This window comes from Terrapene carolina, unplaced genomic scaffold (genome assembly GCF_002925995.2).
Source record: "Terrapene carolina triunguis isolate 2854851 unplaced genomic scaffold, T_m_triunguis-2.0 Scaffold88, whole genome shotgun sequence".
NCBI lineage: Eukaryota > Metazoa > Chordata > Testudines > Emydidae > Terrapene > Terrapene triunguis.
The window spans coordinates 41300666-41313698 of record NW_020664439.1 but is presented as its reverse complement, the minus strand read 5'-3'; the positions used below and the strand labels follow the sequence as shown (position 1 = coordinate 41313698).

Here is a 13033-nt window from a genome sequence, read left to right as displayed (position 1 = left end):
TAACTATTGGACATAAAGGAGGAGGAGGTATCCTTCCTTCTCAGGCTCTGGTGCTACTCTGTATTTACACATATTTATTTCAGTTTCAGGAGACAAAAAGTCTGGAAGTTGTAAACGCTGAAAATATTTTGGCCCTACCCCACAACCCTTTGGTACACAGGAAGGCCCACAAAGCCCAGCTTTGTGCCAGGGTACAAATTTTTTACATAGCCTTCCCAAATCAAATCCTCTTTTCCACCCCATTGGGCAACTCCAAAAGAGTAGGCAGAATCTTCCCTTGCTCCTTCACAAAACCAGATACTGTACTTGTTTTTTGTCAACATAAGCAGACTTGACTGAAATACACACAAGGAACAGATATGTTTGGTAAGGTGGTGCCATATTTCCATAGGGTCTTTTCTGACTATAACCAGATTTTAAATTAAATTTGGTTCACAGAATGATTTCTTTATTTGCAAATCAATTATTACATACAACTATTTGCCATATGTATTGTCTACATAAACTTTTGTTCTCTTCCAATTTATCTTTAATAGTGTTGAAAATGCATATACCTGCAACCACATTTTGAAAATAAAAAAAAAGTCCATATGCTCTTAGAAAAGTAATATATCTTACCACATTTAGAAGTAGTTCAATTTAGCAACATGTCATATAAACAGATTTATTACCAAAAATAAACATATGGTTGTTCATCATCAGATACATCTTTTGTGAATTTCAGATTAGTCCCTTGTTTAGCAAACTTAAATCTGAGAATACCCAGCCAAAGCATCTATAATGAACTCAGAAGTGAATAAAAGCTTGAAGATTATATAATTTGTAACAGGTGTAATTCTATCAGTACTTTGCAAGGATAAGTAAGGATACAGGAGATCAAAGCATGAAAACTCCTACTGTCAATAACTCAGGAAGGTTTCGGGAGTTAGAAGGCTAGGTAACTTCTCGTTTGTGTATATAATTAAAAACACATTTGTTGAGTTACATTAAAAAAAACCCATAGACCGCACACCTATGGACATTTGTATTGTTTCTCACTATTTAAATCCAAGTCCTCTAACAAACTTTAGTTAGCTGGTTGGTAGTAAAATCCCAAGCTGCTGTGACATACAAGAGAAATATATTAGGGCTTGTATTTCACCCCACTGTAGGGGAGTTGACAGATGTTCTAATCAGTATCTCTCAATGTCACAAGTTTAAAGTGTCTTTTCTTGCCAGCTTGTTCATCCACACCAATCACAATAAGAGAGAAAATACCTAGATAGGTGACTGTCCTTGACAATGGTCTATTTCAAATGATGTGCTTTGAATAACTCCTTGCTCCCAATGGAGTTCAACAGAAGCAGCAGAAGTACTAACAAAAAACTACGCAAACCTCAAAGCCCATGAAATACATAAACAATTTCTTATTCCCAACCTTGTTTCCTGACTGAGTTTCTGGAGATCTACTACTTGCTAAAGACAAAAAAAAAATACAGCTTTTCAGTTGGAAAGGATCACTCCAACTAGTACCCAGCATATCAATTCACAATACAGCAATAATATTTTAATGGGACAATGTCAGATATGTAGCAATGATTCACTAAACCTAAACTAAGTGTCTGAGTGTGCAAATCTTTTTTGTGCCTGCAACTGCAATGGCCATCTATATGAATAGCACAGATGGAAGACTAGCAGAATCAGGCTCCTATTTATTACAGGAGCACTGCCGAGATAAACATCTTTCAAAAAACATCCTTGTCCATATTAAAGATTATCACCTTCAATTATTACTTATTTACTGAAAACTTTAGAAATCTAACTTGCTGTTCTAGCTACTTTGGTTATTTCTAGGGCAGTCACCATCATAGCCAACTTTCACTTTTTTTGTTGTTTGTATTTTATTCAGTTTCAAAATGAAGTTAGCCATTGAAAAGTTTTACTTTCCAAATCTCTTGGTCGATGCATGATGCTGTTGTATTTGGGTTCCCGATTCAGCAGGACAATATTTAAATGCAACTCCAGTCCCAAACCCCTCTTTGAAAAAAAACCAACCCCCAAACTCTTAACTAAAATGTGGAATTAAATTAATGAAATGTCATCATGTTACATTTTATAGTTTAAGCCCAAAATTCAGTGTATTTTTAACTATTAATGGAAATATAAAAAATTACATGTCCGGGCTGCATTTTAATCAAAACATGGCTGCGTTCTCCTAGCGCATAGGAAGAGAAAACAGAAGAGTATTGAAAAATGTTTTTAATAGAAACAGATTAGTCTCCTTTCACTAAGCTGAGTGAAATGTAAAGAGAAAAACAATACAGTAGCACCTCAGAGTCACAAACACCTCAGGAATGGAGGTTGTTCGTAACTCTGAAATGTTCGTAACTCTGAACAAAATATTATGGTTGTTCTTTCAAAAGTTTACAACTGAACATTGACTTAATAAAGCTTTGAAACTTTATTACGCCGAAGAAAAATGTTGCGCTCTCTCTCTTTTTTTTAGTAATTTACATTTAACGCAGTACTGTACCATATTTGCTTTTGGGGGGGGGGGGTGTCTCTGCTGCTGCCTGATTACGTACTTCTGGTTCCAAATGAGGGGTGTGGTTGACTGGTCAGTTCGTAAGTCTGGTATTCATAACTCTGAGGTTCTAATATCCATACAAATGATGTGAAGTAACAATTATTACAACTGAATCAAATTTAAAATCTTATCAGGATGTTAGAAACACAGGTAGGAACATTTTTTGTTTTACATATTTTTTTAACCTCATGAATTCTGTTTGCAAAATAGATTGATTTGTTTCAAATTATGTCAGAAACTAAGTATACAGATATAAAAGGTACCACACATAGTCCAGAAATGGCTCATCCAATATATGGACATATAACTCAGAGTTAGGCATGCAATGTAGTTCTTGCAGAACCTAAACAACCAGACCCAAGGTATATTGACCCAAGGTGTGTCAAACACAAAATGGCAAGTATCCAGGAGTCATCCCCACTTAGCAAGTAATTTACAAGAAAGAATATTTATTGTTACCCCCACCCGCGTATAGTCAGCCAGCAAGTTACCATCGCCATGAGCGGCCTTAATTTATGACCTAACCTGCCATCATGGTTTTGTGTTGGTAATACTTAACTTTGGGTTCCTTCTCCTTTTTTCAAGCTATGCTTTGTTTCTGTATTAGTGACAACCCACTCTCACCAGCTCTGTTTTTCTGTCATTATATCAGTGTCATTTCTCCCTCACAAGATACTACACACAGATTTAATGAGTCGTGCAATATTTACCTTCCATACTTGCTGCACTTCAAATGGGAGCAGACAGTCCTAATTTTTAAAGTAACTTACCTCTCCTTTCATCATTCGAACTTTTGCCAGCCACCAGCCACAAGGTTCTTGGTCATTTGCTCTTGAGTAAACCTGAAAGGAAAAAATACAAGAGGAGCATATTTAAAATATAGCTACACCAGAGGTAGGCAATCTATGGCAAGCGTGCCAAAGGCGGCACTCGAGCTGATTTTCAGTGGCACTCACACTGCCCAGGTCCTGGCCACCGGTCCGGGGCCCTCTGCATTTTAATTTAATTTTAAATGAAGCTTCTTAAACATTTTAAAAACCTTATTTACTTTACATACAACAATAGGTTAATTATATATTATAGACTTATAGAAAGAGACCCTCTAAAAACATTAAAATGTATTACTGGCACGCGAAACCTTACATCAGAGTGGATAAATGAAGACTCGGCACACCACTTCTGAAAGGCTGCCAACCCCTGAGCTACACAATTAAAAAACCTAACGGGTTAAACCAACAGTGAAGCAGAAATGAATCTTTTTCAACTAACCCAGCTAATCACCAAGATAAAAGCCACCAGTAGTATAAGATACTGCAATTTAAATCTATTTTTATATAAAATTCCAGTTAGCCATAGTCATATGTGCTTCTCATTATATACATTTTCATAACATTGCACTCCACAGATTAGGTGTGCAGATTCTGTTAACAATACACAAGGCAGCTTTTTGAGGGGTTTAAAACTGGAGCGTAAAAATTTACTCAATAGCAGATGAAAACACGGGATTCTTGCAATTCCACAATAAATTTAAACACTTTTCTGTGAGGCTAAAGTGCACAAGAATCAAGAAATTCAGTGTTAAGGATGCCATTTTGTCTATAGTTTACTCAATGACCTGGACTCAGGTCAGCTCACGATAGTGCTACTATAGGTACTCCAGTACCTACTTAACATTAGGCAAGTGATGAATTGGGGGATTCACAACTTTGAATTGTTCCACAAGTTCAGTATACATTAATGTAGTAAACTAAGGCTATCAGAAAGAAATTTATAAGTAGCCACGGCAAAACAGACAAAAATATACCCTGCACTGGCCAGACTGACTATGCCAAATAGGTTTTTTTTCCCTTGATATTACAAATGGAAAAATGCTATGGCAATTCTTAGACTATATGTCTAAGATCCATCACTGACAATGCTGCTGTCAATACTATCTTCCTTACTGAGTGTTTTAACTTGAAAAAAAATCATCTTCCCCTCCACCCCCCAAAATGTGTCCTGTACATATATATAGCACCCTTTAATAGTAGGAATTTCATGAAGAGATACACTACCCTTCTCTGAGTATCAAAATCAATAAGGCAAGTCTAGTCCAGTCACCTCAAGAACATTTATGTTCCAAAAATCTTGATGGAAAATTAAAGAGTCAGCCAGTAAAAATAGAGAACTAAATCACCACCAGTAATAAAGGATTAATCAAGATGAAAACAGGCAGTTTCATACTGGATGGAGTGGTACACATATTATCCCTAAAACACAGATACAGTAACTCCTCACTTAAAGTAGTCCCGGTTAACGTTGTTGTTTCATTGCTGATCAATTAGGGAACATGCTTGTTTAAAGTTGTGCAATGCTCCCTTATAACTTTGTTTGGCAGCCACCTGCTTTGTCCACTACTTGCAGGAAGAGCAACCTGTTGCAGCTAGCTGGTGGGGGCTTTGAACCAGGGTGGACCGGCAGCCCCCCTATCAGCTCCCCACTCCCCCATGTCCCCTGTGTGGCAACAGCCCAGCAGGCTATCAATTGCCAGCAGTTCAGCTGTCCCTCCCACACTGCTGTGTGCTGCTCCTGCCCTCTGCCTTGGAGCTGCTCCCGGGAGCCTCCTACTTGCTGTGCGGAGTGGGAGGTGGGGAGGGGAAGAGAAGGGGAGATAATGTCAGGGTGTCCCCCTCTCCCCTGCTCCTCCTCCTCCCCCCTGCTTACCCCTTCTCCATATAGAGCAGGGTTAGTTGACAACAGAGCTCAGGACGGAGAGAGCTTGCTGGCTGCAGCTGCTGTCTCAACTTGCTGATGTACTTAAAAAGGCAGTGTACTTAGAGTGGGGTCAGTGTACTTAAAGGGGCAATGCGCATCTCTCTCTCTCTCTCCTACACACAGGGCGTGTCTCTGTCTGCCATGCTGTCTCCCTTCGCTCCATTGGTGCTGCCTTCTAGAGTGTGAGGCTACATTAACAACAATGCGTTAACCCTTGAGGGCTCAGCCGAATGCTAGTTCATCATTTAGCAGTAAGGCATTCCCTGGGAAATATCCCACCCTCTGACTTCACCACCTCAACCAAGCTTCACAATCATTTCTGTGTACAATATTAAATTGTTTGTTTAAAACTTATACTGTGTGTGTGTGTGTGTGTGTGTATATAAGTTTTATATATAGTTTTTTGTCTGGTGAAAAAAATTTCCCTGGAACCTAGTCCCCTCCCCCGCCCCCATTTACATTAATTCTTATGGGGAAATTGGATTTGCTTAACATCGTTTCGCTTAAAGTCACATTTTTCAGGAACATAACTACAACGTTAAGCAAGGAGTTACTGTATACTTTTTCACGTTTTTTTTCCCCACACACCTTTTACAACCAAGCACTCTCTGGAGAAAAAGACCTGCACCTTCCTGGCCCATCTTTCCCTATCTGATCCTACCCTGAGGTCAGAAGGCTGAACTTGTGACATCATATTCATTCCCATGGCAAAACCAGTGCTATAAACAGACTGTGATTTTACTGCAAAATGAAAGAGATGGAAAAGCAGGGCTGTGAAGCAAAATATATATATATATATATAAATAAATAAAATAATAATAATAATAAAAAAAATAAATAAGTGCAGACACCAGAGTAAACCACAGACCAAACAACATTGGAGTTTAGCACACATTCTCTTTTTCAAGTTTAATTCCTAGCAAAAATCTCTCTTTGAAAGAAGTGAGGGCTAGCCCTCCTTGGCTGAACAGAATGTAAAATGACACCAGGCCCACAGGAGGAAAAGACCGTGGGAAGAGAGATGGCCGAAGATTTCTACTCTGAAAAACAAAAGGAAGGCAGCAGCTTAATAGATCTTTTAATATAATGATGGATACTTGGGAGCTCAGGAGACACACAAAATATCTATCCAGAAAGGTCACAGCAGAGCAATGAAGCAATTGGTGAAGATAATACAATGAGTCAGAAGCAGAACTGGATACAGAATTTGCTTTTTCTCAGACCAGTGTGCGTTAGACTACACTGTTTCTCTGCAAAGCTGTATATTATAATACATAGGCACAGACCTTTCCTACCCATTAAAAGAAGTGCATTACTTATTCAGAGATACATTTGCCTTTTCTAATAGTGACATTGTTACACTAATGCTTACTTTGCCATTACCAATTTATAAAACTTTGTTTGCTTCTTCATTGGTGTACTGTGCATTTCTGATAAAGATGCTGAGAGATTCTTGCTGTGTAACTTTGCAGAGCAAATTCCAGGTCACACTGTCTAAGCCTGTGAATGTTCTTCGAACAGTGTTCAGTCAGGATGGAATTTTCCATTGCATGTCACTGAACTGAGTCTAGATCAATTTGCTGTATCAACTCTACTATGCTATTGCGCTTCCCACATGACATTCTCATAAGCAAATAGGGAAATGTGGACTAGATTAATTTATTATAAGGTAGATGCATAACTGGTTGAAACACCATACTCAAAGAGTAGTTATCAATGGTTCACTATCAAACTGGGAGGGTGTATTTAGTGGGATCCTGCAGTGGTAAGTCATGGGTCCAGGACTATTCAATATTTTCATTAATGACTTGGATAATGGAGTAAAGAGTATGCTTATAAAATCTACAGGGGACACACGCGGGGAGGGCTGCAAGCACTTTGAAGGAGAGGATTAGAATTCAAAATGACCGTGACAAATTAGAGAATTGGTCTGAATTCAACAAGATGAAATTCAATAAAGACAAGTGCAAAGTACTTCACCTTAGGAAGAAAAAAATCAAATGCACAGCTTTTCTTGAAACTGGTCCTGCAGGACACCAGGAGACACTATGGCACTAGGCACAGGAACTTAGGAGAGGAAAACTGTCTCTCCTGTGCTCTCAAAGTTTTCCCTGCTGATACACAGGCAGTATCGAGAAGGAGGAAGCTGCCTGACTCCAATGCTGAGGGGTGAGGAATGGTGCAGGAGGGGTTGCAGGAGCCAGAGGATAGGGAAGAGACGAGGAGGCGTAGGAGGAAAGGATATGGTGAGGGATGACGGATAGGAACATGGAAAAAAAGAGAGGGCTGTGAAGGTACATAGGTACAGAGTGGGCAGGGAGCAGAAGGCAAGGAAGAGACAGGGGGTGGGCAGGAGCCAGGGGACAAAGAGGTGTGGGGTAGGAAGGCAAGAGCTGGGTGTGGGAGGTTGGACAGAAGCCGAGCGGGTTGGACAGGAGCAGGAGGGGAGAGAGAAATGAGGATAGAGAAAGACAGGGGCATGCAGCCAGGATATTTGTGGGTGGAGGGTGGATAGGAGTACATGGGGAGGACACAGGAGCTGGGGTATGGTGGGTAGGAGCAAAGGACAAGGGAGACAGGCTGTACTTTGGACTCAGGTGCAGAAGGTTCTATAACCACCAAGGAACACTCCCCCTTCCAGAACCTGGAATTGAACCCAGGAGTCCTGTGTTTCTACATTTCTGTGCTATTAGTTAATATCTGTGAGATTCACGAGCAAAGCGTATATTTTATCTTCCACTAGTAGCTAGTCCACATAGAATATAACAGCCTACTACTACTATCAGTTATCCCATTAGCTGAAGTGGTAGAGATCTGTGATATGGACCTAAATGTCTAAACCCCATTTCTGACCCAAACTGGGGGTCACTATGCATAGGCGCTGGCTTCCTCCAAGCCCTGTGGGTGCTCAACCCCCAGCTCCGCCCCAGGCCCTGCCCCCACCCGCCTTCTTCCCTCAAGCCTCCACCCCAGGCCCCGCCCCCAACCCCACTTCTTCCCACCCAGTTCCTCCTCCTCACACCCTCCATCCCTGCTCCTCTCCCTCCCCCCCCCTCCCCCCGTTTCCTGCACACCGCGGAACAGCTGATTGCAGTGGGCAGGAGGTGCTGGGCGGGAGGGTTGGAGTCCTGGAGCACCCACAGAGTCGGCGCCTACGTCACTATGGCTTCAAGAGGGAATTTCTGATTTTTCAATTTGATTGAGGTTTTGTTTATTTTAATAAGAATTTACATCCAAAAAATACATGAAAAGAACATTAAGGCAGCAAAATGAAGCACTTAAAAGTTAGAAAATGCCAAAAGGATGCCTGCACAACATTGATTCTACCTCTTGTGCATGTGCATTATGATATAGTTTTGAAACACATAGTCACATACTAATTTTTCCATAGGACTCCTGCCTCATTCAGTTCACGGGACGAACCATGCTCTAGGGATGAATGAGGACTATGTAGTGGAGGAAGCTTTTGTATGGAGGCCCCTGTCTCATTTGTTCCAGAAGTTGGAAGGCATGTAATAAATGAAACAGGGGACTGCAGGAAGAAAAAGTATGGTCTCGTGATTAAGGCAGTTGAATACTGCCATGGAGAACTGCATTCATTCCTTCTCCTGTTACAGAGTTCCTACATGATGCTGGGCTACAGTCACTGAAACCAAACTTTTTCACATTGATTATGTGTTCCTCTTTTTTTATGTGCCCAACTTGAGACCGTAGGACCTGATCTGCTGAAGTGCTAAGCGCACTCATTTACAACTTAAGTCAATGTGAGCTGTGCTATGAACATGTAAAGTGCAATGCTAAATACTCTGAAAAAAATCAGTCCCTAGGTGTCTCAAAGTGGACACCCAAAAATTAGGACTTTTGCACTTAAATCTCTCTGTGCGTCAGCTCCCCATGCATAAAATGGGGGGAAATAATACCATCTCACTTCTCAAGGGTGCTGTGAAGATAATTCTTTACAAATGTTAACACTCTTAAGATACTATACAGTCCAAAAGAAAATTAATAATTTTGTAATAAGAGAAGGTTTAAATAACGTGCATTAAATAAAGCATAGCACACACTAAACAACAACAAAAGAATGGTAACTGAAAATATTTCCAATAACTATCTTCCTACAGCTCTTAATATTGGCTTTGCATTCAACTGAAATGATGATGATCACCATCAGGCTAAAAAGTAGAGCTCTGTGTTTGTGGCCAATTCTAATAAACTCTGATCTAACTTTGACATAAAAAGCGAAGGCATGAATATATTGTAAAACCATGCTAATGACACTGTACTGTAGGTATGGTTAAAAAAATTCACTGGCATTATAAGTCTATTTTTCAGGTGCTTACTCCTTTCTTGAAAAAAGGTTTCAGATGAAATCTTTCAGGCTTTTCCCTCAGCTGAGCATTTAGTTGAGCAATACTTAATAAACAACATAGTAATTAAATTATTATACAAAAGTGTTGAGAAAAAACCAACAGGTTACCCTACCCTGTATACATAATTAAAACTTAACTCCCAGTCTCCTCAGTATTGCAACTGGTGTTGGCTGGGTTGGAAAGTCACAAGTGCTCATCTGATAATGAGGGAGCAGACTATAGGTTTAGAAATGTTTTCTTTGGCAGGTTTCTATATAAGTCATAGACAGAGAGTTGAAGAATTATAAATGAATGCTCAAGAACATTATAATGTTTTTGCATAAAATTATCTTCTCAACTTCTAAAAATCACTACATATAAATGCATTTATTAATTTTTTTTCATCATAGTATACACTACTATGTGTAGCCAAGCCCCCGACTCTCATGTAATCTATAATTGTATAAAAATACCTATGCTGAAAGAATGATAAGACCTTAATCTTGCAAAGATTTACAAACATACTCAACTTTATTCACAAGTAATTTTTCCATATTCTCTCCTTTGCTCTGGCTCTCGTTTTGTTTTGCTGTTAAGATTTCATGGGAGGCTCAAGTACTGTGTCTCTCCTTAAAACACAAGTGTTTTTACTATGGAAACAATTCAAAACCACTGAAGGCAAATGGAGTTTATCCATTAACTTCAATGAAGGCAGATTCAGGACCTAAATTTGGGGATTCCAGATTAAAACAGCCAATACAAAAAAAAAATTTAAAAACACATGCATTTTCAAAAAAATTATAATGTACTAGTAGCTTTTAGTTCAAGTTCTACATTGTTTTAACTCTCTCAGTCATTCTGACACAAAGACTAAGGCCTTGTCTATACATACAAATTGTACCATTTTAATATTACCAGTATAGTTAAGGTGGAACAAAACCTCTAGCGTGAAGACAATTATCTGGCATAAATATGCTTATGTCCAAACAGAAATAGTTATGCTGATACAAAATCTGTGTGTAGATCAGGCCTAACATCAATATTATATTACACACTGGATACTTATCATGCAAAATAATTAAGTATTTCTAACTGGCCAAAGCTGAAAGCAGCAAACACTTAAGGTTTTTACAGTACTAGGAACTTAATATATAAAAGTACTGCAATTTCTATCTTCATTTGGCAGATATCCTTTCAGGTAGCAAACTAGATGTTTTCAAATATTTAGAAACCTGAAAATAGTAGTTTTTCAATAATAATTCTGTTCTCTATTTAGCAAACATTGTTTTGCTTTATTTTTAGTGCTACTGCAGCCAACATGGCAAGCAATTTTTAATTCCATTTATGCGCCAGCATAATCTTTCATATTAGCTGTGCAGGAGGGATTTCAAACTCTTTTGGTGTATCAGGATAAAAACTTGGCATGTGTTTTATTTTTCTATTAATTTAATTTGTGTGTGATTATATTGCTCTAGAAAAGATGTCAGATCAGCAGTCTTGGAAACTATGGAACAAGCAGAATAAGCAGCAGCAGTAGCATTAGTTACACTACCCCAGCAACATGCTTACTCCCTGATCTGAAGTTGCCATCACTGGGAATATGAGGGTAGGTGAGTTTTTATGGTTCAGTCAATCACTGGCCTTCGGCTGAGGCTGTTGCTGAGGGCACCAATTAGTTCTAACAGGTATTTTTAGATATGATCCCTCTTGCCCATTATTAAATAAATTCTGAATCTTGCCAAATTCGTTTCACAGAGGCCACTGCAGCTTTTAGTCATTCTTGTTTTAAAAGGTTTATTTGAACTGGTAAGTTAGAAATGAAAGACTCCATATCCTACTATTAAATGCCCTTTTAATCATTCCTCTTGATTTGGTTTAATACACACTGGCAGTGCTCTTTAAAAAAAACATTAAAGACAAATAGAATGTCACAATTGTCAGAATGTACTGTGCTCAGAACACCGGATATATCATAACTCAAAATGGAATGCCACACTGTTATACATGACCTCTTCAGTTTCCTACCTACTATATACAACAACAGTTTTATTTATTTGCAGCAAAACTCAAATCAGAAGTCAGAGGGTAAGCCCCTCCGCTGCTTCCCTGCCTTTGGCTTGCTCCAGCTCTTGGCTTTGGCTCTCCAGAGCCAAATGTTAAGGTCCCACAGAGGAATCAGCTCCCAGACCAGAGAAGGATGGAGATGAAGAAGCCCTTTTAAGAATCTTGCTACCATGCCATTGGAGAAGACTGATCTTCCCTGAATGAGAGAGGATGAAATGCTGATATTAACTGCCAGATGCACTCTCAATAAGCTAAGTGCAAGGTCTGATGAATGAAGGTGCAGCAAGTACTCCAAGATGTCCTGGATAGAAACCTGCATAGGTTGAATTCCACAGGCCAATGGCCATATCAAAAACTGCTTCTATTTCACCAAATAAGCCATTCTGGTAGAAGGCTTTCTACTGTTGAGTAGTACCTTCTGAACAGCCGCTGAACACTGCTCTTTCTCCTCATTCAACCATGAAACAGCTACGCCATGAGAGGAAGGAGCAAGGGAGGCTGAACTGACAGTGTGAGAAGGTCAGAGAACCAGCACTGCCTCAGCTATACTGGGGCAATGAGAACAAGCTTGGCCCAATCCGCCTTCAGCTTGAGAATGACTTGTGGGATGACTGAGATCAGAAGAAAAGCATACAGGAGAGCCGACTGCCAGCTGAGGTGAAAACTGTCAGTTAGGGAGCCCAGACTGAGGCCCCCTCGAGAGCAGAACAGACATTTCCTGTTGTCCCTCATAGCAAACAGGTCTATCATCAAAATGCCCCAAACTGTGAAGATGACCTGGAGGACACTTGGCCTCAGGGATCACTTGTGACTCAGACAAACATTCCTACTGAGATGGTCTGAAAGATGATTCTGGACCCCGGGCAAGTGGTTGGGTATCAGAGTGATACTCTCCTCGATGCAGAACTGCCACAACCTGATTGCCACGGATATGTGGTTCAAGAGCCCCAGGCACATCTGAACTGTCCTGGAAGCCGAGACTGAAGACTGAGGCAAAGGTGGCGAATTGCCTTAAAATGGTCAGTGGGCAAAAAGCTTTTGAACTCAGTGTCTTTTAGGGCCCCAATGAACTTGATTTTCTGAGTGTGAACCAAAGTTCACTTCCCAATAGTTAGGATGAGACCCAGACAGTCAAGCAAAAAAAGCCAGGAAAAGTGGACCTGCTTGAGGAATAGTATCTCGTGAGAGGGGGCCCTGAAGAGGGACTGAAAGAAACTGTATGGCATAGCCTAATCTGACGGTGCTTAGGACCCAGCTGTCAGTGATGATCAAGCCCCAAGCATTATGAAAGTGAGCCAAC

At 39.9% G+C, this 13033-nt stretch overlaps 1 protein-coding gene across 3 annotated transcripts in view; it reads right to left on the bottom strand.

Moving 5' to 3' along the window:
- The window catches only part of FXR1 (FMR1 autosomal homolog 1), a 69240-nt gene that overhangs the window by 29690 nt on the left and 26517 nt on the right, over positions 1-13033 (bottom strand). For all 3 annotated transcript variants that reach the window (XM_026650064.1, XM_026650066.1, XM_026650065.1), the window contains exon 4: positions 3337-3408. In XM_026650064.1, the coding sequence (XP_026505849.1) occupies positions 3337-3408 (72 nt within the window). The remainder of the gene's footprint in view (positions 1-3336; positions 3409-13033) is intronic.